This window comes from Sorex fumeus, unplaced genomic scaffold (assembly GCF_029834395.1).
Source record: "Sorex fumeus unplaced genomic scaffold, SorFum_2.1 ptg000042l, whole genome shotgun sequence".
Classification (NCBI taxonomy): domain Eukaryota; kingdom Metazoa; phylum Chordata; class Mammalia; order Eulipotyphla; family Soricidae; genus Sorex; species Sorex fumeus.
Window position 1 is genome coordinate 10,663,860 of NW_026606099.1, and position 23,641 is coordinate 10,687,500.

Genomic DNA, 23,641 nt, shown 5'->3' on the forward strand with positions numbered 1-23,641 from the left:
TCCTTCAAGTTTTATTGGACCGAGTAATGTTAAGTAAATTTGATATATGCCTGCCGCGGGGGTAGGCTGGGAGGTGGGAGGGAATTGAGGGATATAGGCGGAGGTAAGAGACATTGATGGTAGGATTAGAGTTGGAACATTGTATGCCTGAAAAAACTGTGCACTGTAGCACTGTCCTCCCGTTGTTCATCGATTTGCTCGACTGGGCACCAGTAACATCTCCATTGTGAGACTTGTTGTTACTGTTTTTGGCACGTCGAATACACCACGGGGAGTTTGCCAGGCTCTGCCATCCCGGTGGGTTACTCTTGGTAGCTTGTTGGGCTCTCTGAGAGGGACAGAAGAATTGAACCCGGGTCGGCCACATGCAAGGCAAATGCCCTACCTGTGGTACTATTGCTCCAGCCCTGAAACAACTATATTATGAATAACTTTGTAAATCATGGTGTCTCAATAAACGTTTCTGAAAAAAAGAAAAACAATAACTGTCAGGGGGCTTGAGCAACAGTACAGTGAGTAGGTGTATACTACACACAACAAACCTGGCTTGATCCCTGGCACCCTGTAGGGTCCCCTAAGCCCTGCCAGGAGTAATCCCTGAGTGCAGAGCCAGGAGTAAGTTCTGAGCACAACTGGGTGTGGCCCCAAAACAATAAAAAACAAAAAATGAGAGAGAGAAAGAGAGAGAGAGAGAAACTGTGAGGGATAAAAAGAAGTATAATATGGAGCTGGAGAGATAGCACAGCAGGTAGGGGGTTTGCCTTGCATGCAGCCGACCCGCCCGGGTTTGATTCCCAGCATCCCATATGGTCCACTGAGCACCACCAGGAGTAACTCCTGAGCGCAGAACCAGGAGTAACTTCTGTGCATCGCCGGGTGTGACCCAAAAAGCAAAAAAAAAAAAAAAAAAAGAAGTATACATTCTGTGTCATTAAGGAGTTTGTGATGTTCTTGGCGGGAGATAAGATATATAATTAACATAAAAAAGTAAACAATATTATATTTAATATTTGACAATAGAATGGTTTGGGAGTAATTTGGATTTGATCTGAAAAAGGATTAGTAGTGAATCATGTAGGCAATTCTTGATTAGGACATAAAAGAGGGAAAACATAAAGGCGATTGGGAACGGGGTGCTGGTTGATTGATGTGCAGGTTCCTATATCAGGATAAGGATAAAAATGTTGGTGCCAGGAGCTGGAGCTATTACTCAAGGGGTGGAATGCATTGCGAGGCCCCAAATTTGATCCCTCTCGTCACTGGGTGTGGTCCTGGTGGCTCCCAATATCACTGTGTTATATTACGGGACTGTGTATCCCTGGGTGGTGGTCCCTGGGTGCCCTGACACCAGTGGGGAGACCCCCTCATCTTACTGCCCTGCAAAAGTCAGTGCTAGACTGTGAAGAGCCTAGAAAAATCTGTCCCTCTCCCCACCCACTTTTTCAGTTTTACTAAAAATACTGCAGCGCTAGAAAGAGGAAGTCTCTGCCGCCGAGGGTGCAAGAGGAAGTGCGAGAAGATCTTGAGGGCCTGTGAGCAGCAGTGACTCAGGCGCCAATCACAGGGCAACAGGAAGCCCAGTGCACCAACCAGGCCGGGTCCCTGTGCCCTGAGGGTGTCACCATCCCAACCTGAAAGTGTTTGGGGAGAGCAGGCTTGCTGTCCAGAGGCTCCTCTCTCCCTCTCGGTGGCCACCATGTCTTTGACCTCTCCGTACCAGCACAAGTTGGCAGAGAAGCTCACTATTCTGAACGACCGAGGTCAGGGCGTCCTCATCCGGATGTATAACATCAAGAAGGTAAGTCTGAGCAAAGGGGCGAGTATTAAACTGTTTCAGAACAGCAGGGCGGGGATTCGGGAGGCCTCGGGTCAAGCAGTGAGACTTCCCACTCTTGGCCCGATGTCTGGATTGCCTCCAGTTACACTAGCCAGAGTTAGGACTCAGACTGGAGGCCTCTTTTTCTATCGAGGTGTGATTCCTGGTCCCAGGAGAGTGTCAGCCTCTTGCCCATTGTCAGCGTAGAGGTAAAAGGTGGGAAATAATCGTGTTCTGAATCATTTGCATAAAGGTCTCGGGTCCAGAATTCCAGGTATTATTATTATTTGTTTCTGGCCTCTCTCCCACTCTGAAGGTATCTAACGTGGCCTAAAACGTTGGAAAAGCTCTTCTGTGAAAGTACTTCCCTAAAAGGGGGGGGGGGGAAAGGACATCGGAAAAGGATAGGTGCCTTCTGAGGGCTGAGGCATTGATGCTGAGGTGGAGAATGTGTGTGTGCGTTTTATGAGAACGGTGGGGCCACCGGTAGAAGCTGGCGGTAAGCCCTCAAATTAGTAGAGACAACGGCGGGAGTGGGGGAGTTCTGGAAAGAGAAAACGGGGGATCCGGAGAGGACTTTTGTGCGTTTAGTAATGAAGCCATCATCAGGAACACAGTCTCTTTGTCCCCGTGTCTCCTGTAAGTGCTGTTTCGGATGAAGTACTTATTTAGGAGATGTAGTTGTGACAGTGACTCCCTACAGGGTCTACCCCCTGAGCAGCTGCTTTCTCACTTTTTCCGGCCTCAGCTGAGGGGTGGGGAGAGCTTCCTCTTTGTACTGAGACAGAGCAGACATTAGCCTTCACTCAGCAAGACAATGCACACAGGTGATTTGGCTCTTCTGATTGTTCGCTTGACACATTGGTGTTGGCACTACAATCTGTAAATTTATCACATCCAAGTGTGAGCCACCAGTGGTATGCCCAGAGTCAAAGTGTTAGTCAGTGTCCTGCATCTTACTCCTGATGAGCTCCCAGGCTTTTGTATAAAGAACCCCCAGATTCCCTTCCTTAGAGTGCACGAGTGAATGATGCATGCTGTGAATTATGTTTCTGAGGTGCAGGAGAAAGCGTTGAAATTTAGTATGCTTTATCTGTGCAGACATGTTCAGATCCCAAATCCAAGCCATCTTTCTTACTGGAAAAGTCAATGGAATCATCTCTCAAGTACATTAACAAGAAATTTCCTAACATAGATGTCCGAAACAGCACGGTAAGAATTGACCTCTCTTTTTCCTGTTCTCTGAAAAACTCTTTGATTGAATGCTTCAGATTCTCTTAAGACTGCCTCTCTGAACATTGAAAGGGATAGAGTATCATTGTTTTTTTTTTTTGGGGGGGGGGCTTTGGGTTACACTGGGTGGTACTCAGCGATCACTCCTGGCAAGGCTTGGAGAAGCATGTTGGGCTCCAGGGATCAAACCTGGATCGGCTGTGTGCAAGGCAATACCCTACCCCCTTTACTGTTGCTTTAAATCCCTAAAGTAATTTTTTAAAAAGTTAACTTCTTCCTTCCTTCCTTCTTCCCTCTCTTCCCTTCTACCCCTCTTTCTCTTCTTCTCCCTCCCTCCCTCCCTTCCTTCCTTCCTTCCTTCCTCCCTTCCTCTCTCTCTCCCTCTCTTCTTTTCTTCCTTTATTTCTTCCTTTCCTTCTTTCTTTTTTCTTATCCAATGGCCATATTGGCAAAACAGTCGGCTCAGGGCTTTGAGCATGCTAGACAAGTGATCTGCCACTTGAGTCACATCCCTGGCCTTCCCCACCTCCCACCCTCTGCTTTTTCCTCAGGGCTTTGACTCCTGCAGATTTAAGAATTCTGAAATAGAGCCAGGGACATAAATTCAAGGACTGAAACACTGGTTTTGTTTGCAGGAGACCCAGATTTGATTCCCAGTGCCACATGGTCCTCTGGGCAATGCCAGGAGTGACCCTTGAACATTGAACCAGGAGCAGTCCTTGAACTATACTGGGTGTGACCCAATAAACAAACAAACAAACCCCAAGAATATTCCTGATATAGGGGTTGGAGAGATAGCTCAAAGGACTGGATGTGGGGCTGGAGTAATAGTACATTGGGTAAGGGGCTTGCTTTGGGTGCAGCTGACCAGGGTTTGATTTTCAGCACCCCATATGGTCCCCTGAGCCTGTGAGAGGTGGTCCCTGAGCACAGAGCTAGGAGTTATCCCTGGTCACTGCTGGGTGTGGCATCCCTGCAGCCTGCCCCCCTCCCCCAAAGGACTGAATGAATGCTTTGCATGCAAGAGAATTGGGTTTGAGTCCAAACACCAGGTGTTCCCTGAGCACTTCTGGGAGTAATCCCTGAGCACTACCAGATTTAACTTTCAAACAAAAACAGAAGCAAAAATAACGACCCCCAAATGAGAGGGGGCCAAAGAGGTCGTACAGTGGGTTAGGCGCTTGCTTCTCACATAGCTGACCTGGATCTGATCCCTACATGCGGTCCGCCAAGTAATCTTTAATCACGGAGCCCAGAATAAGCCTCCCTACAAGGCTGGATGTGGCATCAAAACAAAAAACAAAATAAACCAAAAAAAATATCTGAGACAGGATGAGAACACTTAATTTTTGGAGAGGAAGATGGTTTCATCATTACAGTAAAATACACATTTTGTTGTTCCTGTTTCCCAGGGTTATCTTGCTAATTGTCTTAGAATTATGCATCTAGCAGGACGTCCTTTACTTTTCCCTCCTGAAAGAAATACAGCCCTAGATGTCTTACCACCTTACCTGAAGCATCTTCTCATTTTGCTGACTCTAATTTAGCTGTAAATAATAAACCTCCTTCATTGGAAGAGACCTTAATATTTTCTGTATCTACTCAGGATCACATTCGTCCATCATTCATTCTTTTGAGAATCTTTGTTTAAACCTGGAGATTTTTAAACTCCATTTTCCAATTTAATTTCAACCCTCTGAAGAACATTTCAGGTATAACCCCCTATTCTTCTTGGGTTATTTTGATCAACTGTCATCTTGTTTTGTGTTTTTAAATTTAATTTTGCATTTCTTTTAGCAACATTTAGGACCAGTTCATCGGGAAAAAACTGAGATAATTAGATTCCTCACCAATTACTACCAGTCATTTGTGGATGTCATGGAATTTCGGGTGAGTTTGCCTATCCAGATTCCCACTGCAGACGTTCTTCTTCAGAGGCCGTTCCTTCTTTAGTTGAAGTTCATTAATGTTGTTTAATATTGTTTCTTGAAAAAATAAGAGAGGTGTACTACGTGGGAGGATATCTAAGATATAGAGTTAGTTGAAAGACAAGTGCAGAACAGAATATAGAACGATTGTGTTTTTATTTAAAAAATATATATCTGTGCATTGTATTCATACATACAAAGATCTAGAATAATAAAAATAATTACTGTTGGAAGTGAATTACCATTTTTTAGTTTATTATATTATAGTTTTTATAATTTTGGGGGAGGACACACTTGGCGGTGGTCAAGGCTTACTCCCGGATCTGTATTCAGGAATAATCACTTTTGGCAATGCTCAGGGGACCTTGACCATGGGTAAGGCAAGTACCTGCTGTACTATTTCCCCAGCCACAAGGGAAGACCCATCCATGTTTTGGTTTGTTTTTGGGTCACACCTGATGGTTCTCAGGGCTTACTCCTCACTCTGTGCTCGGAAATCACTCCTGATGGGTTCAAGAGACCCTTTGGAATGCCTAGGATTGGCTGGCAAGCACCCTACCTGCTGTGCTCTCTGGCCCCCAAAGTTCCCTAATATTTTATTACAGATCTATCAAAACATCCCAAGTACTGTAATGAAAATGATTTTACTCCTGTAGATCTTCTAATTGTTCATATTTTGCCACAGTTGCTCAACCCAAACCATTTGCGTTAGTTGCAGGCATCTTTCCCTCCTTCAGTACGTTTAGCACACATCCGCTAGGAACACAACTATTTTGCTGTGTAACCCCAATGGAATCATGATACTCAGCTATCCTGATACCCTAACAGCTACGATGTTATTAGTTAACATATAACCCATGTTTACATAATTGACTGAGCAATCCTATATTGAATTTAGTTGTCAGGTCTTTCAGTATTAATTTATAATAGTACCCAGTCTTTTTTTTTTATGGAACTGATCTTTTAAAAGAACCCAGACTATTTTTCAGGTTATTCTCCAGTTTGAGTTTATCTAATATACATTGTTAGGTAGTAATACAACATGGGTGATATTCGAGTTTAGTTTTATTTGAGTTTAATAGTGAACATGTACTATTTCTGTAAATACAAAAACTATAAAAATTATTAGCGATAGCCCAGTGGGTAGGGCATTTGCCTTGCAGGCGGTCGACCCAGCCGACCCGGGTTCGATTCCTTCATCCCTCTTGGAGAGCCTGGCAAGCTACCAAGAGTATCTCACATGCACAACAAAGCCTGGCAAGCTCCCTGTGACGTATTCGATATGCCAAACACAGTGACAACGAGTCTCACAATGGAGACATTACTGGGCCCGGTTGAGCAAATCGATGAACAATGGGAGGACAGTGCTACAGTCCCATGGAAAATTACACAACCATTTTTAGACTACAGATGATTAAAAAAATTTCTCTCTTTTCCTGTCTGAATAGTGGTATATAAATAAGAAAAATTAAGGAAGTAGTCAGCTTAATCAGTGCCTGAATAAAGGGCAGTATTCCTACATTAAAAGAAAAAACTAAGGAAGAACATATCAGACTGTTAAACTGTTTACCTATGGATTAGCACAGGATAGAGAGTAGTTACTGGTATGGAGGGACATATCTATAGTAAATCAAAATATTTAGGTAAAATTATGTATGAAGAGAAGAAGCCCTGTCATACTGATGTGTGGCTTACATTAATATACATAAATCACCTAGTATGTATTCAACACATAGTAGCTCAGTAGACCTACATACATAGAAAATATTCTCGTTGGTTAATGACTAATTTCTGAGAACGGGGGGTCAAATACAAGAACCAACTCACGTGGGGTTTGAATTTTGGAATTTTAGCCTATCAGATAATCTGCATATTAAAATTGTGTTGAGGGTTCAGAGTTCAACACCGGCATCCCATATGGTCCCTTGAGCCTGCCAGGAGTAATTCCTGAGTGCAGAGTCAGGAGTAATCCCTGAGCATCACCGGGATTTACCCCTCTCCCCCAAATTGTGTTGTGTGCGGGCGTATGTGTGTCCACGTGCATGTGTGTAGCAAGAGAGCAGAGATGATCAGGGGTTGGGGTTAGGGGTATGGTGTAAAAAAGCTTGTGAAAGCCCAAGCTTTTGGCCTGCTGACTGCTTACTGAGGATGAAGTCTCAACTATTATAATAGTAATGCCATTCTTATGCTATTCAGTGTTTTTCTAAGAATGTTAACGCTTTCCCTCTAATTCAGATAGCATATTCCTTCTCCTTATTTAAAAAAATTAAAAATTGAATCACTTGAGATACACAGTTACAGTTACAAAGCTGTTCATGATTGGGTTTCATCATACAACGTTCCATCATCTTCCCTTCACCAGTGTACATTTACATTTTCTTTTTTTTTTTTTTTTACAATTTATTTATTTATTGAATCACTGTGGGAAAAGTTACAAAGCTTTCAGGTTTAGGTCTCGGTCATGCAAATATCAAACACATTTCCCTTTACCAATACTTATTTTTTACCTCAAAGAACCCCAATAAACCTCCACCCCCCACCCCTCCCAATGCCTGTGAGGCAGATGAATTTTAGTTAACACTCTATCTACTTTGACTAGATTCATTGTTTCGATAAAAGATGCACCATTATTATTTAGATTTTACCCCCCCCACCCCCAATCAGATCTGCTGAAAAAGCATTGTGAAATGATTTGCTTTCTACAGCTGGGTTCAAGAATTAAATGATGTCTGGTATTTTGGATTTGGATTTGGATTTCTGCTATTTTACTTATTAACCCTGGAAGTATTTCTACTGAGTCAGATAATTAAGAGATTGGTTTCTGTGCTCTGGAGTCATGGCCATGCCGGAGAGCCGCTCGTGGGAGGCAACTGGTGACCTCGGTAGGGCGTGAAGGACGAGCCGGGAATGCCCCCTTCCCATGAGGTTTTAGTCGCCCCATCACCACCGGCTCATACCTGGCTCTCCACAAGGCTCCATGCGGCTGCCATCTTTCTTTCCAGAGAGGAGAGGGCCACATTTACATTTTCTACCACCAATGTATTCAGTTTCCATTCTACCCCCATCCCCCAGCCTTTCTCTATGACAGACATTCTCTCTCTCTCTCTCTCTCTCTCTCTCTCTCTCTCTCTCTCTCTCTCTCTCTCCTTTTGGGAATTATGGTTTTGCAACACAGGTACTGAACGGTTATCATGTTTGTCCCTTTCATTCTTGTCTTCAATTCTATCCCCAGGATCATGTATATGAACTTCTCAACACCATTGATGCCTGCCAGTGCTATTTTGATATTGTAAGTTTTTGCAATTCTATTATCTCCTAGAGCCATAGAAAAGACCATTTCTAGGATAAGATAGGGTGGAATGGAACTGGAAACATGGCTTTTTGTAATACTTTTGTAAGACGCTCTAACATTAAAGCTTGTTGACATATTTACTAGATCAGCAATGTGAATTATTCAATACAAACTCTCACAAAAGTCTTACTCCAGCTCCTCTACTCCAAGATATCACCTTGTTTCAATGACTTCTTATATTTTGAGCTTAGTTTGAGCCACAGAGTTTTGTTTCTTCTGAATTTTCTCCAGTTTTCTCCTTCTGAATTTTCAATCCTATTAGTGTCTCCTTAAGTACAGAGCCATTTCAGAGTCTGTTCAACGCTCTCTAGAGTAGTTGGGGAAAAAGGGATTAGTAGGCCTTGCTGTTCTCGTCTTCTTACGCATTTTCTTCATAGAATCTCAACTTTGACTTTACTCGGAATTACCTGGACTTGATTGTTACTTATACATCAGTTATTTTACTTCTGTCACGGATAGAGGATCGAAAAATACTCATTGGTACCTACAACTGCGCCCATGAGATGGTACATGGGCATAGGTGAGTCATGGGGAAAATGAGATGAATGATCTCAAGGGCATGGATAAAAAGAAGGTGGGTACCATGAGTTTTCATATGAGAACTGATTACCTACATTAGTGTTTCTGAAAGGTGGCTGTATCTCCCCTGGGGGATGCTGGAATTATCCAGGGGTGGTGGTGGTAATAGTCTTGGGTGCAATTCGTGGATATGTTCTGTTGCTTAAATGTGTACATTTCCAGGGGGCACCAGGTGATTTTTTTTTCTGGAAAGGGGGTCGTAGGTCAAATAGGTTGTGGAACATCAGCTCTACATGATGACCCAGGCAAAATAAAATAACAGAATATTTATAAGTATGTACATGAACAAGTGCTCTTTTACAGATGGTTATTCTGGAATATCTGCTAAAGGGTGATCCAGTTTGTATAATCTCTAGCCAGTTTTTAATCCTGGACTGGCCTCCACTCTGCTTTTCAGGTTATTAAAAAAGGCAAAGAAAATTCTTTTTAGTATTAGTGGGAATATTTGTAAGTGAAACCATTAGAGGTAAGTAATGTATGATAATGCATTTTAAGACAAAAATAAATGAATGTTGGGCCATTTGTAGTTATGTATTGCTTTAATATGGCGAAGGAGAGCAGTTAAGGGCCAACAAAATTAGAACCAGCGTTATCAAAATAGCTGTGATACACTGTTCTCAGCATAATGTGTTTTTCCATGTGTCTACAGAATACTCAGGCACATGCCTTACCCATTAACATTTTTTTCTTTTTGGGTCATACCCGGCGATGCACAGGGGTTACTCCTGGCTCTGCACTCAGGAGTTACTCCTGGCAGTGCTCAGGGGATCATATGAGATGCTGGGAATCGAACCCGGGTCGGCCGTATGCAAGGCAAACACCCTACCCACTGTGCTATTGCTCCAGCCCCATCCATTAACATTTAATGTGCGTGTGTGTATGTGTTTGGTTGCATACATATATAAATCCAGGCACATTATATGTTCTATAAGTTGTCAACGTGAATTTATAGATTGCCTGTATCATGTGTCTAAATCTATGTTGCACCGAAGGAAGAAGCTTTCATAGACCCATCCCAAATAATGTGGTTCTAGCTAATCATAGAGCTTAGTACACCTGAGCCTGGGGTGGGTTACCTATATATGTAATTCAAATTTTAGTATGTATTTTTTAGGAGGGCTGGAGTGATAGCCCAACGGGTAGGGCGTTTGCCTTGTACGTGGCCACCTGGCCGACCTGGGTTTGATTCCTCCATCCTTCTCGGAGAGCCTGGCAAGCTACCGAGAATATCTGACCTGCATGGCAAAGCCTGACAAACTACTCATGACATATTCAATATGCCAAAAAACAGTAACAACAAGTCTCACAATGGAGACGCTACTGGGCCCGCTTGAGCAAATCTATGAACAACAGGAGGACAGTGCTACAGTAAGTGCTATTTTTTAGGAGGTGTGGATAACTTTAGCCTACATACATCTTTATTGCATTTGCAAACATATATGTTTACGTACCTCTTTGACCGCACCACAGCAGTTGGCATACACAAGTGCCTTACCAAACGTGGCAAAAAGGAAGCCAAGAAGAAAGTGGTTGGTCCATTTTCTAAGGAAGACTGGCATGATGTGAAAGTACCCTGTCACTGTCACGGTCCTCCCGTTGTTCATCGATTTGCTCGAGCGGGCCCAGTAACGTCTCCATCGTGAGACTTATTGTTACTGTGTTTGGCATATCGAATATGTCATGGGGAGCTTGCCAGGCTTTGCCCTGCGGGTGAGATACTCTTAGTAACTTGCCGGGCTCTCCGAGAGGGGCGAAGGAATCGAACTCGGGTTGGCCATGTTGGCCGCTTGCAAGGCAAATGCCCTACCTGCTGTGCTATAAATCCAGCCCATGAAAGTACCCACGATCTTTTTTTTTTGCTTTTTGGGTCACACCCCGCGATGCTCAGGGGTTACTCCTGGCTCATGCACTCAGGAATTGCTCCTGGTGGTGCTCAGGGGACCATATGGGGTGCTGGGAATCGAACTTGTGTTGGCCATGTTGGCTGCGTGCAAGGCAAACGCCCTACCTGCTGTGCTATCGCTCCAGCCCTGCCACCATCTTTAATATAAGAAACGTTGGGAAAATTCTTGTCACTAGAACCCAAGGGAACATTTTGGTCATTTAACACAATGGTAAAGGTAAAGGTAAAGGCCCTCCCGTTGTTCATCGATTTGCTCGAGCGGGCCCAGTAACGTCTCCATTGGACACTTTGTTATTACTGTGTCTGGCATATCGAATACGTCACAGGGAGCTTGCCAGGCTCTGCCGTGTGGGCGAGATACTCTCGGTAGCTTGCCGGGCTCTCCGAGAGGGGCGGAGGAATCGAACTCAGGTTGGCCATGTTGGCCGTGTGCAAGGCAAACGCCCTACCGCTGTGCTATCGCTCCAGCCCAAGGAACTAAAATTGTATCCGATGGCCTTTAAAGTGAGCCTTACTGATCTGCAGAACGATGAAACTGTGTTTTGGAGATTCAAGTTGATTACGGAGCATGTTCAGGGCAGACTGCCTGGCAAACTTCCAAGACACGGACCTCACCCACGGTAAAATGTGCTCCACAGTCAAAGCATGTCAGGTCGTGATTGAGACTCATGTTGATGTCAAGACTACCGATGGTTACTTGCTTTGTCTATTCTGTGTTGGTTTCACTAAGAAGCACGACAATCATATCAGGAAGACCTTTTCTGCTCAGCATCAGCAAGTTCACCAGATTTGAAAGATGATGATGGAAAGCATGACTCAAGAGTGCAGACAAATGACTTAAAAGAGGTGGTCAAGGGCTGGAGCGATAGCACAGCAGAGAGGGCGTTTGCCTTGCACGCAGCCAACCTAGGTTCGATTCCCAGCATCCCATGTGGTCCCCCGAGCACCGCCAGGAGTAATTCCCGAGTGCATGAGCCAGGAGTGACTCCTGTGTATCGCCGGGTGTGACCCAAAAAGCTAAAAAAAATAAAAAGAGGGGGTCAATAAATTGATTCCAGGCAGCATTGGGAAAGACACATAAAGGGCTTGCCAGTATACTTGCCCGTTCCATGATGTCTTTGTTAGAAAAGTGAAAATTTTATTTTTTTATTATTATTTTTTAAAATTTTTATTAGTGAGACACCATGAAGTACTGTTGTAGACTTACAGATTTTTGTGCTTGGGTTTCAATGATAAGAAAAGTGAAAATTTTAAAGAAGCCTAAGTTTGAATTGGGAAAACTCATGGAGTTTGATGGTGAAGGGAGCAGTTCTGAAAAAGCTACTGGGAATTAGACAGAAGATAAAGTTGAATGGGCTGTTAGATTATGAGCCACCAGTGCAAGAATCTGCTTAAAATGTAGATGTTCATTGGTAACGAAGAAAAAGTTTTATTTGTGGTGAAACAAAAGTTTACTTCCTGCGTAAGGGAGACCAGTGACTCTTTCCGATGTTTTGTTGCAGCGATTCCAGTTTTGCCCGCTTGGGTCAGATGGTCTTGGAGTATGATCAGCCTTTGAAGAAACTGACAGAGGAGTTTGGGCCTCACACGAAGGCAAGGCCCCGAGAGAGAGGAGAGTTCGTCAGACAGCAACATACTGTTCCTGTCACTGGCGCTGAGGGTTCTTTTGTTTTCTCCACAGGCTGTGAGTGGAGCCCTCCTCTCTTTGTACCCCCTCTTCGTCCGAAGGACCCAGGGCGCTGAGCAGTGGCGCAGTGCTCAACTTCTAAGTCTCATCAGCAACCCCCCAGCCATGATTAACCCTGCTACTTCAGACACAGTGAGTTTTCTTCGCTTCTTGTTTGTGAAGGCAAGGCGTTCTCTCTGCCACCGTCTATACCAGCCATATTCAGAGTCAGGGTATGATTCTAAACTGATCATCGCCAGTTTGAAGCCCTTGTTTGGATTAGGATTAGTATGTGTCTTTAGCTAGAGAAATTTGTTAAATAATCAAAGGATAAATGAATGAGTAAAACTCGTTAAGTCCCTTTTTAGCCCAGCAGGCACTTGAGGAAAGGATCAATTAATTAGCAATCGTTTATATTCAGTGACTATAGGGATCCAACATTCTTTTTTAAAAAAATTTTTATTAGTGAAACACCATGAGGTATGGTTGTAGACTTACAAATTTTGTGCTTGGGTTTCGATTATACAATGATCAAACACCCATCCCTCCACCAGTGCCCATTTTCCACCACCACGGATAATATCCCCCCCACCCCCATCCCCCCATCCCCCCCCTGCCTCTGTGGCAGGGCAATCCCCTGTGTTCTCTCTCTCCTTTTGGGTGTTGTGGTCTGCAAAAGAGGCTTTGAGTGGCAAGGGATCCAACATTCTTTTTTTAAAAATATTTTTATTAGTGAAACACCATGAGGTACGGTTGTAGACTTACAAATTTTTGTGCTTGGGTTTCGATTATACAATGATCAAATACCCATCCCTCCACCAGTGCCCATTTTCCACCACCATGGATAATATCCCCCCACCCCCATCCTCCCCATCCCACCCTGCCTCTGTGGCAGGGCAATCCCTTGTGTTCTCTCTCTCCTTTTGGGTGTTGTGGTCTGCAGAAGAGGCATTGAGTGGCAAACATGTTCAGTCCATAGTCTACTTTCGACATGCATCTCCCCTCCTGGGAGGATCCTCCCAACACCCTTTATTTGGTGCTCCCTTCTCTATCTGAGCTGCCCTTTCCCCTAGCATGCCCGGCTGGCCTCCAAGCCATGGAGTAATCCTCCTGGTACTGATCTCGGCTATTCTTGGGCATTAATCGGATCCAACTTGCCTTACAGTGTAGTAGGGAAGGACTTATATCTAACAGGGAAGATAAACTATGTCACTATGAAGTTATAAAAAATAACTTATAAAAGTTATAAAAGATAAACTATGAAGTTATAAAAATATAACTTCATGGAACAAGATAAATGTGAAGTGCCAAACAAGTGATTTATACCTTAAGTGGTAAAATAATTCAAGGTGGTAGATGAGTGTGTGTATGTGTGTGTGTGTGTGTGGTGATGGATAAACAGTAAAGGTTAGATACTTGCCTTGTATGTGGCTGACACTGGTTTTGATCCCTGATACCTCAGATGATTCCTTGAGCTCAGGAGTGATCACTGACCACAGAGCCAGGAGTAAGTCTTGAGTACTACCTGCTGTGCCCCCCCAAACAAAAAACAACCCCCCAAAACAAAACAAAAGTTCCTAAACCAACTCAAAATTCAACAAAACAGAAACCAATAATCCAAGGGAGAAATAATGAGAAATTTTTTTGGTGGGGTTCCCAATAACGCAGGGATGCCAGTCCTGGTGATACTTGTGTGGGCATTGTGGGTCTGATAGTTGTAGATTAAGGAATGCTGCAGTGCTCAGACCTGGTGGTGCTCAGGGCCACCAGGATTTCCTCCTGGCTGTGCTTAGGGAATTGTGTGGTTCTGGAGTTGAACTCAGAACCTTGTGCACATAGGGCATGTTGCCCAGCTCTTACGAAGAAGGTTTTGATCTTGCTTTTCATTACTGAAAGATAGTACAGCAGATAGGACCCTTGCCTTGTAGGTGACTGATAGGATTCCATCCCAGCACTGCATATGGTCCCCTGAGCCCTGCTGAGAGAGATTCCTGAGTACAGAGCCAGGAGCAAGCTTTGAATACTGCTACTTCCCCAACAGAACAAAGAACAATGAGAGTAAATCAAAGTATATAAACTAGTGAGAGGAAGTTGTGTTAGACCTTTTGTTTATCCCAATTTCCAGCTGAAGCTCTTTCTCCTTTTCTCATTATATTATTGTCCCTTCTCTCCATTTCTAGTACCTTTTATTATCAGCAGGTTGCCCAGTTATTGTTTTGTCAGAGTGTCCTAATCCAGTCTGGTAAAATAAAATTGGTTTTGATCCTCAAATTCTTGCTTCATTGCCTTTGTCCTGCCTCCTTAGTCTTCAGGGGAGGATCAAGTGAAATAACTGGTCGGCGTTTTCTATCTCCTTGCAGATGGCTTGTGAGTACCTGTCTGTAGAAGTCATGGAGCGTTGGATCATCAGTAAGTTTTGTGCTAGGGGATGGGAATGGACATAGTGCACGTGACACAGAGGGCGGTTCTAAACGTCTTCCTCTGCACTGTTTGATCCACCCGCAGTCGGGTTTCTTCTCTGCCATGGGTGCCTTAACTCGAACAGTCAGTGCCAGAAGCTGTGGAAGCTGTGTCTGCAAGGCTCCCTCTACATCACCCTCATCCGGGAGGACGTGCTGCAGGTGCACAAGGTCACTGAGGATCTGCTGAGCAGTAATAAAGGGTGAGATATAAGAGAACCCAAGTCTTTGGGGATTTTTAAGCTCCTCCTAATATCTTTTTTCAGTCTCTGTAAGTGTACTGAGTAGGAGAGGAAAGGGCTAAGATTATATATTGAAGAAATATTTGTTGAGTACGTACTACTTTCTAGATTTTTTTTGGGGGGAGCTACACCCAACGGTGTTCAGGACATTTTTTTAAAAAAGTTTTTGGGCCATACCTGGTGGTGCTCAGGGCTTACTCCTGGTTCTGCGCTCCGGGATCACTCTTGGCAGGCTCGGGAGACTATATGAGGTGCCAGGGATCGAACTTGGGTCAACCACATGCAAGGTGAAATACCCTACTACTGAACTATCATTCTAGCCCCAAGGTACTCAGGACTTCTGGCTCTGCACTCAGGGATCACTCCTGGCAATGCTCAGTGGGCCACATGGGGTGCTGGGAATTGAACCTAAATTAGTTGCGTGCAAAGCAAGTGCCCTACCTGTTGTACTATTGATCTGGCCCCTCGTTTCTAGATTATTCGCTGGGTTTTTGGGATATGCTAATTAAAAAATTAGTGTAAAGGCCAGAAACATGGACTGTGAAACCAGATTATCTGGGTTTGATCTCCAGCTCTACACTTATTGTGTGATCTTGTATAAATTACTTAACCTCTTCATGGGCTGGAGCAATAGCACAGTAGGGCATTTGCCTTACAAGCGGCCAATAGGTCCGATCCAAGTTTGATTCCTCCGCTCCTCTCGGAGAGCCTGGCAAGCTACTGAGATTATCTTGCTTGCATGGTAAAGCCTGGCAAGCTCCCCGTGGAGTATTCAATATGCCAAACACAGTAACAATTGTCACAATGGAGACGTTACTGGGCCCGCTTGAGCAAATCGATGAACAACGGGAGGACAGTGACAGTGAACCTCTTCATATCATTTATTAATTTCTTCATCTATAAAATGGTGATAATATAGAAGTTCCCTGTGATCCTATGTCAATGGGCTATTGTAAAAGATGAGAGAGTTATTATCTATAGACACATAAATAAAAATTAATAGAATTCATAAAATTACCCTGTAAATAGATGTATTAATACATCTATGAGAATACTTATTTCTTATAGTCTCAACAACTGGGTATTATCCTATAAAACATTTCTCAAAGGGTCAGAGAGAAATTACAGGGGGCAAGAGGTGCTTGTCTTGCTGTGGTTCATTCCTTGTACGATTCCTAGCACTACATGTGGTCCCCTGATCACCTCAGAGGTGATTTCTGAGCACACACTATGAATATCCCCCCTGAGCACCACTAAATGTGACCCCCAAAAATGCAAATATAAATTCTCAAAATTGAAAAAATTCAAGACGAATAATTAGAAGTTACTAGAGGTAAATTTGGATATACATACCTAACATATATTTGAAAAACTTTCCTAATGATCTCAAAAGGAATATTTGAAGGACAGTCACTATCTCCAAGAACAATTAATATATATGATTTATAGTTTAGGGAGTTACTTACATAAGTTATCTAATTTGATCTTTATGATACTTATACTCACGTCTATGTGTTAGCGTATTTTTTAAATGATAGAAACGATGTTCAGTCTTTGTTTTCTGAGACTGAGAAAATATCAGTCTTACTCTATTAATGCACTGCACTGCACTGTCCTCCCGTTGTTCATCAATCTGCTTGAGCGGGCACCAGTAACATCTCACAACAAATTGTGAGACTTGTTGTTACTGTTTCTTGCATATCGAATACGTCACAGGTAGCTTTCCAGACTTTGCCAAGTGGGCGAGACACTCACAGTAGCCTGCCAGGTTCTCCCAGAGGGGCGGAGGAATCGAACCTGGGTCGGCTGCATGCAAGGCAAACGCCCTCTCTGCTGTTAATACAATACAAAATTTAATTCCAGACACTTTGGACTCATTATCCTATTTCTTTCTATCATATTATGTGGCGGTTGAAATAACTATTCACTTGGAATGCTGGTGGAATTGAATCCAGCTTCTTGATTAAGATACTTTCTGAATCTCAGTCTCTTTGATTCTTTTAAAAAATGTATTTTTATTAAAGCAACGTTATTCACAAAGTTGTTCATTATATAGTCATTTCAGGCATTTAATGTTTCAACACTATCAGTGTGTTCTTCTCTCCTCCAATGTCTCCATTTCCCTCCCTTTCCCAACCTGCCCCTCCTTAGGCATATAAAAAATTTACTCGTTCCTACAAAACTTTAAGAAATGGTGAATAGGATGATCAGAAAATAAATCAGTAAGAGCCAATATGTGATAGGCAGCACTGTAGCACTGTCTTCCCGTTGTTCATCCATTTGCTTGAGTGGGCACCAGTAACATCTCACAACAAATTATGAGACTTGTGGTTACTGTGTTTGGCATATCAAATACGCCACAGGTAGCTTGCCAGGCTTTGCCGTGCAGGCGAGATACTTTCAGTAGCTTGCCAGGCTCTCCAAGAGAGGCGAAGGAATCGAACTCGGGTTGGCTGCGTTCAAGGCAAACACCCTACCTGCTGTGCTATTGCTCCAGCCCTATGTGATAGGTATATGATTAAAATATATATATTTTATTTATTTATTTATTGGCATCACACCCAGCGATGCTTGGGGATTACTCCTGGCTTTGCACTCAGGAATTATTCCTGGTGGTGCTTGGGGGACCATATGGGATGCCAGGGATCAAACCCGGGTCGGCTGTGTACAAGGCGAACGCCCTACCTGCTGTACTATTGCTCTGGCTCCTAAAATATATATTTTTAAATTAAACTACCATGAGTTTACCAACAGTTACACAGTTGTCCATAATTGGGTTTCAGTCATACAATGTTCCAACACCCATCCCTTTACCAGTGTACATTTCCCACCATCAGGGTCCCAAATTTTCCTCCTTTTATCCCCAAAGTCTGTCTTTATGGCAGACACCACTCTCTTTCTCTCTCTTTTTCCTTTTGGTCATTATGGTTTGCTATATGATTTTAACCTAGATAAGCAAGGAAAATAAAACCTTTTTAATACAATATAATAAAATTATTATCTCACTTGCATAAGTAGTCTTAAATTCTGAAGTCTAAAATATATTGCATCAAATTTTATTTTATATTTGGATCTCATTATGATAACAATCATACCTGTTAAACTTTCAAAGAAGTTCAAAGAAATTTAATTTAATAAATTTAATTTCAAAGAAATTAAACTTTCAAAGAAATTCTGTGCTAATATATTTTGGCGTTTACATGAAAGAGGTAAGGCCTACTTATCTAACATTTTCCCGCTATACTTTATATAAACATTGTGGTTTGCAAAGTTGTTCATGATGATTTGTTATAGGCATTCAATATTCCAACGCCAATTCCACCACCATCATCACTGTCCCCCTCCCCCATCGTCTCTAATTTTCCCAACAACCCCTTAAGTCTGCCCTCTTAGCAGGCTCACAATAACTTATTTTACGTTGCTTGTTATCAATGAATTGCTAACAAAATCATCAAAAATATTTCCTTAGAAGAAAAGTAGTGTAAATTATTGTATCTAACCATGGAGACTTTAAATCCTTGACATTAAATGAGGGATTACTGACATGTTGTTTCAGGTTGAACCTTTTGAGTTACTGTTTGGTTAGCTGCTATTTTTGCCTTCTATATTATATCCCATCCAATCTAGTGTGGATTATAAGTGTTGTAGAGTTTGGAGATGCCGCGTGGCTGCCTTTGTGGCCATAAGCTCCAGGAAGTCCAGAATTTTTAACTGGGTGGCACGATCACAATCACAACCATCCTGTTATTCGTCGATTGCCTCGAGCAGGCCCCAGTAACGTCTTCTTCATCCTGGCCCTGAGATTTTTAAAAAAGTGCTATATTCAAGGCTCTTTCAGAGTTACGAGAATGAGACCCATCATTGTTACTGGTATTTGGCATATTGGGTACGCCATGGGGAGTTTGCCAGACTCTGCCGTGTGGGCAGGTTACATTCAGTAGCCTGCCAGTTTGTCCAAAGTAGGAATGAGATAATAAGATGTCGCGCAGCCGCGAATGTGGCCTCGCGCTTCTGGGAGCTGGGTTTTATAGTCTCTGGGTCTTGGCCGTTGATGGGATTACACGGCGACAGGGGGCCAGTTGGTGGGTGTGACCCCCGCCTACTGGAATTTGGAGAATCTGGGTGGAGGATGCTCAGCCCCTATCCGAGTAGGCTTGGAGATCTCAGCCCCGGGACCCGCATGCCTTTGTTCCTCTGCCGATACCTTCCTGTGTGCAGAGAGTGGTCTCAGCATGGTGGTGGCTGGTTCTGGAGGTCTTCGGCTGCCGGAGCCCTGGTCGGGGCGGGGAGGGAAACTCAATCCGCTCCCCTCCAAGGGGCCCCAGTGAGGACAGCCAGGCGCAGGGGCAGGAAACCCTCAGGCGGCACAACTTGAGTTAAATTTTTTAACTTGGCTGCAGCCCTGGGGTTGTGGATGTGTTATCCAGGTCTTCCAGAAGTACAGGGAGGTGGGGGAGGTAGCTCATCTTGACTCTGAGAAAGTCTGGAGAGTTCAGTGACAAAGATCCTCATACCTGAATTTACAGCAGATTAATTTCTGGGTGAGGCTCAATCCTGAGACAATGGAGTCTGGACAGAGTCATGGCAGCGATTTTGGACTCTGGGAGCAAGAGGCTTTCCAGGCTGTTTAGATGGGCCCTGGACTGGCCCAGGATGTTCTTGGTCATGAGCAGGTGTCTGAAGGATATTTGGTGACTAGTTGATGTCTTTCAAGATTTGTTTATGAGTCTCTAGGGCAAGACTGTAGATGAGTTTACGTGGCACTGGAGATGGTTTGTGGGCCTATTTTTGGGTTTGTTGTTGTTGTTTAGGTCAAACCCGGCATTGCTTAGGGGTAACTCCTGACTGCACTCAGGAATTACTCCTGGTGGTGCTTGGGTGACCATATGGGATGCTAGAGATTGAGCTCTGGTCAAATGCATGCAAGGCACAACCATCCCTCTGCCTCCTCAGTCTCTTTGACTGAGTCTCTATGGAGTACCATCTATTTTTTCTTCACTAGAGAAGACTGTGTTCCTTCTTGAAACTCTGATTCTCTCTTAACATTTTGCAAGCAAAACTACTTCATTTCAAAAAAACAAAGTAATAGAGAAATAATAAAAGTCAAATTCTGAGAAGAGGTGGGTGGGAACAGGACCCAAGTTATATACCCTAACTTCTTTTATATGAGAGCTGCACCTGTGTCAAATTCATGCGCTTTCTTTCTTTGTTTCTTTGCCTGCCTTCCTTCCTTCCTTCCTTCCTTCCTTCCTTCCTTCCTTCCTTCCTTCCTTCCTTCCTTCTTTCTTCTTTCTTTCTTTCCACAACTGTCGGTGCTCGAGGGTTACTGCAGGCCTGTGCTCAGGGATCATTCCTGGCCGTGCTCAAGGGCACCAGATGGGATGCTGGGGTTCGGTGTGTGCAAGGCAAGTGCTATACCTGCTGTACTATCTCTTCAACCCCAATGTGCTGTTTTTTTTCTCCTTCAAACCTGGGAGAGTACTTCTGCTTGAAGGTTCCTATGTACGTGGAGTCAGGAACATAGTTCAAAGGGCTGAGCCCTGTGGGAAGTTCAGCTGGAATCCCTGGCACCTCAGGGTCTCCTGAGCGCTATAGGAGTGACCCCTGAGCACAAGAGCTAGGAATATCTGCTGAGCACTGCTATTGTCCTAAAGTAAAAGTCCAATAATCAGAAAAAAAACTAGCTTTTATGGGGCCGGGACTATGACCCCGAAGGCTAAAGCATATGCTTTGCGTGTGGGAGTCCTGGGTTCAATTCCCAGTAGTCTCCATGTACCACAAGGTATGGCCCCCCCCCTTGCCCCGCCAAATCTGATGGTGTCTATATAGGAGCACCGAGGAAAAGCCTAGTCTTAGCTTTGGTTGTTTGTTTGGGTTTTTTGGGCCACACTCCGTGGTGATCAGGGTTTATTCCTCACTCTGTGCTCGAGGATCTTTCCTAGCAGGGATTGGGAAGAAACATATGGTGTATCAGGGATTGAACTTGAGTTGGCCACCTGTAAGGCAAGCTTCTTAGCCATTGTACTATTTCTCTGGCTCCTAGTCTCAGCTATGTAATTAAAACCCTATGTAATCTTGGGCAAGTAATTTATCTTCCCTAGACATTTTTTTTCCATCTGCAAAAAGATGAACTAGAAAACAATGGTCTTTCTAAGAAACTCCCAGGAGTTTCTTACTAATAGACAAGGGTTCGGAAATATCCTGTTAGCAAGAGCTGCTTATGTTTCCTCTAGGCAGTCGTTTGGAAGCTCCCCAAATTGGGTAGATGTAGGACAAAGTCTACGTTATAGTCAGTTTTGCTAATCTTTTGTCTATTCTCAGGTATGGCAAGCGAGTGGCAGACATAAAGGAAAGCAAAGAATATGCAATTGCGAACAGGTAAGGTGGGTGAGAGGGGATGGGGGAGAAATTCCTCTTTACAGTTACTTTTTACTTAAGCCCTTCCCGGTTTCGGTATACTCCTACTCCCTCAGCCAAAGAATTTATTGCTGCCCACAGATTTCTCTTACCAAGTCTAACTTTAGCAATAAACCTTCACCCTGTCTGACACCCTCCCTAAAAACAGCTGTTTTCTGTCCTGCCTTTGTGGGATTTTTAGGAAGGGCGAGGTGATATTGTCCCAGTTTCCATTTTCTTTCCTTAGTGGTCAGTTTCATTGTCAACGGCGGCAGTTCCTTCGGATTGCAGTGAAGGAGCTGGAGGCTGTGTTAGCGGATGAACCAGGACTACTGGGACCCAAGGCAAGATACAAAAAAATGTTGGGAGGGGAAAGGAAAGATGAGAAATGATAAAAGGTTTCATATGGGAGATGACTTAGGCTTTGTGAATTTTTACTTTTTTTAGGCTTACGATCTATTTGCCCATGTATATACTGGTTCCCTTACTGGGATACTCTAAAACTCTTTGTATTTATTTTTTGAGCATTATCATAGATGTCATGTAATACAACCATTTATGTACTTGTCTTCTCCTCCATTTGTGTATATACTAATTCAAGGCACAGTGTTGCCTTAAAAAAGCCCCACACGAATGCCTAGGATATACTTCTGAAATTTAATTTGATAGTCAAGGAAGGGTATTAACTGTGAGCTACTGTCAGCGTCTGTACATGTATTCTGAGTCACATAGTTTTTCTGGGGATCTGTTTTTTATCGAACATTGTTGGTGTGGCTACCCGATTGTATCCACATGCATGCTCAGGATAGCTTTCTCAGCGGTCTGAAATCCATTTTTGAAATCGAAGATTCTCTGTTCCCTGTCCTCTCTTTAGGCTCTTTTTGCTTTCATGGCGCTGTCCTTCATTCGTGATGAGGTCACCTGGCTGGTTCGCCATTCGGAAAATGTCACCAAGACAAAAACGCTCGAAGACTATGCCGACTCGTTAGTAGTGGACACGGTTTGGCTCTAGCTTGCCTTTGGGAGGGACAGGGAGGCATCCCATGACGCCAGGAGCCTCAACTTCTGCTCTTACTATTAACTCTGTCTCATTTCATATTTCCACTCTCACATGTCTGTGTTTTCACCCTTGGCTTTGTAGGAGCATTGCAGAACTGCTTTTCTTATTGGAGGAGATTAGGGCTCTGGTCCGAAGACACATCAGAGTGATACAGCAATACCACCTTCAGTACCTGGCCAGATTTGATGCTCTTGTGCTCAGCGATATCATTCAAGTATGTCTGATTGAGTATACTTTGGGAATCTCAGGGGGATTCCTGGTTGGTTTTCCCTAGGACCACGTGGCTGAATATTATGCTCTGTGTACTTAAGTGAAAAAAACAAAACAAAACAAAACTACCCCCTCATTTGTTGAAAGAATGAGACTAATAATCTCAGTAGATTCTTTCCCTCTCCCCTTCTTTCTGTGGCTGTCCTGATGTTCTTGGGCTTCACCCTTGCTGAGATGCTCTCGCGGAGAGTGTCTCTGGGGATCACACGCAACAGTGTGGAATTGTGATCCTGGCTGGGGAATCGAACTCACAGCGTTGTGCACGGAAGGCAGGTGGTCTGCTTCTGAATCATATCTATGGATCCCCAGCAGTATTTGTAAGATTCCTAGCTCAAGCTACTTAGAAATCGGAGAAAAAGAAGGAGGACTTGGGTGGTGGCAGGGCAGAGGCTCCAGCAAATCTGCTTCCTCTCTTGTTTGGCCCCTCCCCCCCCCCGTTTTGCAGCACTTAGCAGTTCTTTCGACATTTATGCACTGACTAACTTCTCTAACTCTAGTTTCTGTTTTAGGGGAAACTATGCCCATTTGACATATATCCAACTTCTCTTTCAGAACCTGTCTGTATGTCCTGAAGAGGAATCCATTATCATGTCCTCATTTGTCAGTACTCTCTCCTCTTTGAATATCAAGCAAGGTAACTGGAGGGAAGTGGAGGAGGCAGGATGCTTGGGAGGGTGGACACCTCCCCCCACACCCCAGAACTATTCTTTTTTGGAGACAGGGGGTGTGCTGAGATA

General features: G+C 43.7%; 1 protein-coding gene and 1 pseudogene across 1 annotated transcript in view; both read left to right on the forward strand.

Annotated features, from left to right (window-relative positions):
• The first annotated feature begins 1,683 nt into the window (after positions 1 to 1,683).
• The window catches only part of NCKAP1L (NCK associated protein 1 like), a 62,743-nt gene continuing 40,785 nt past the window's right edge, over positions 1,684 to 23,641 (forward strand). Inside the window, exons 1-14 of the mRNA XM_056120300.1 lie at positions 1,684 to 1,798; positions 2,918 to 3,028; positions 4,847 to 4,939; positions 8,210 to 8,266; positions 8,707 to 8,849; positions 12,314 to 12,404; positions 12,493 to 12,630; positions 14,838 to 14,886; positions 14,983 to 15,139; positions 21,500 to 21,556; positions 21,822 to 21,918; positions 22,449 to 22,558; positions 22,716 to 22,848; positions 23,457 to 23,538. Coding sequence (XP_055976275.1) covers positions 1,697 to 1,798; positions 2,918 to 3,028; positions 4,847 to 4,939; positions 8,210 to 8,266; positions 8,707 to 8,849; positions 12,314 to 12,404; positions 12,493 to 12,630; positions 14,838 to 14,886; positions 14,983 to 15,139; positions 21,500 to 21,556; positions 21,822 to 21,918; positions 22,449 to 22,558; positions 22,716 to 22,848; positions 23,457 to 23,538 — 1,420 coding nt within the window. The 5' untranslated portion in view covers positions 1,684 to 1,696. The remainder of the gene's footprint in view (positions 1,799 to 2,917; positions 3,029 to 4,846; positions 4,940 to 8,209; positions 8,267 to 8,706; positions 8,850 to 12,313; positions 12,405 to 12,492; positions 12,631 to 14,837; positions 14,887 to 14,982; positions 15,140 to 21,499; positions 21,557 to 21,821; positions 21,919 to 22,448; positions 22,559 to 22,715; positions 22,849 to 23,456; positions 23,539 to 23,641) is intronic.
• LOC130029090 (40S ribosomal protein S3a-like) lies at positions 10,348 to 12,206 on the forward strand (annotated as a pseudogene).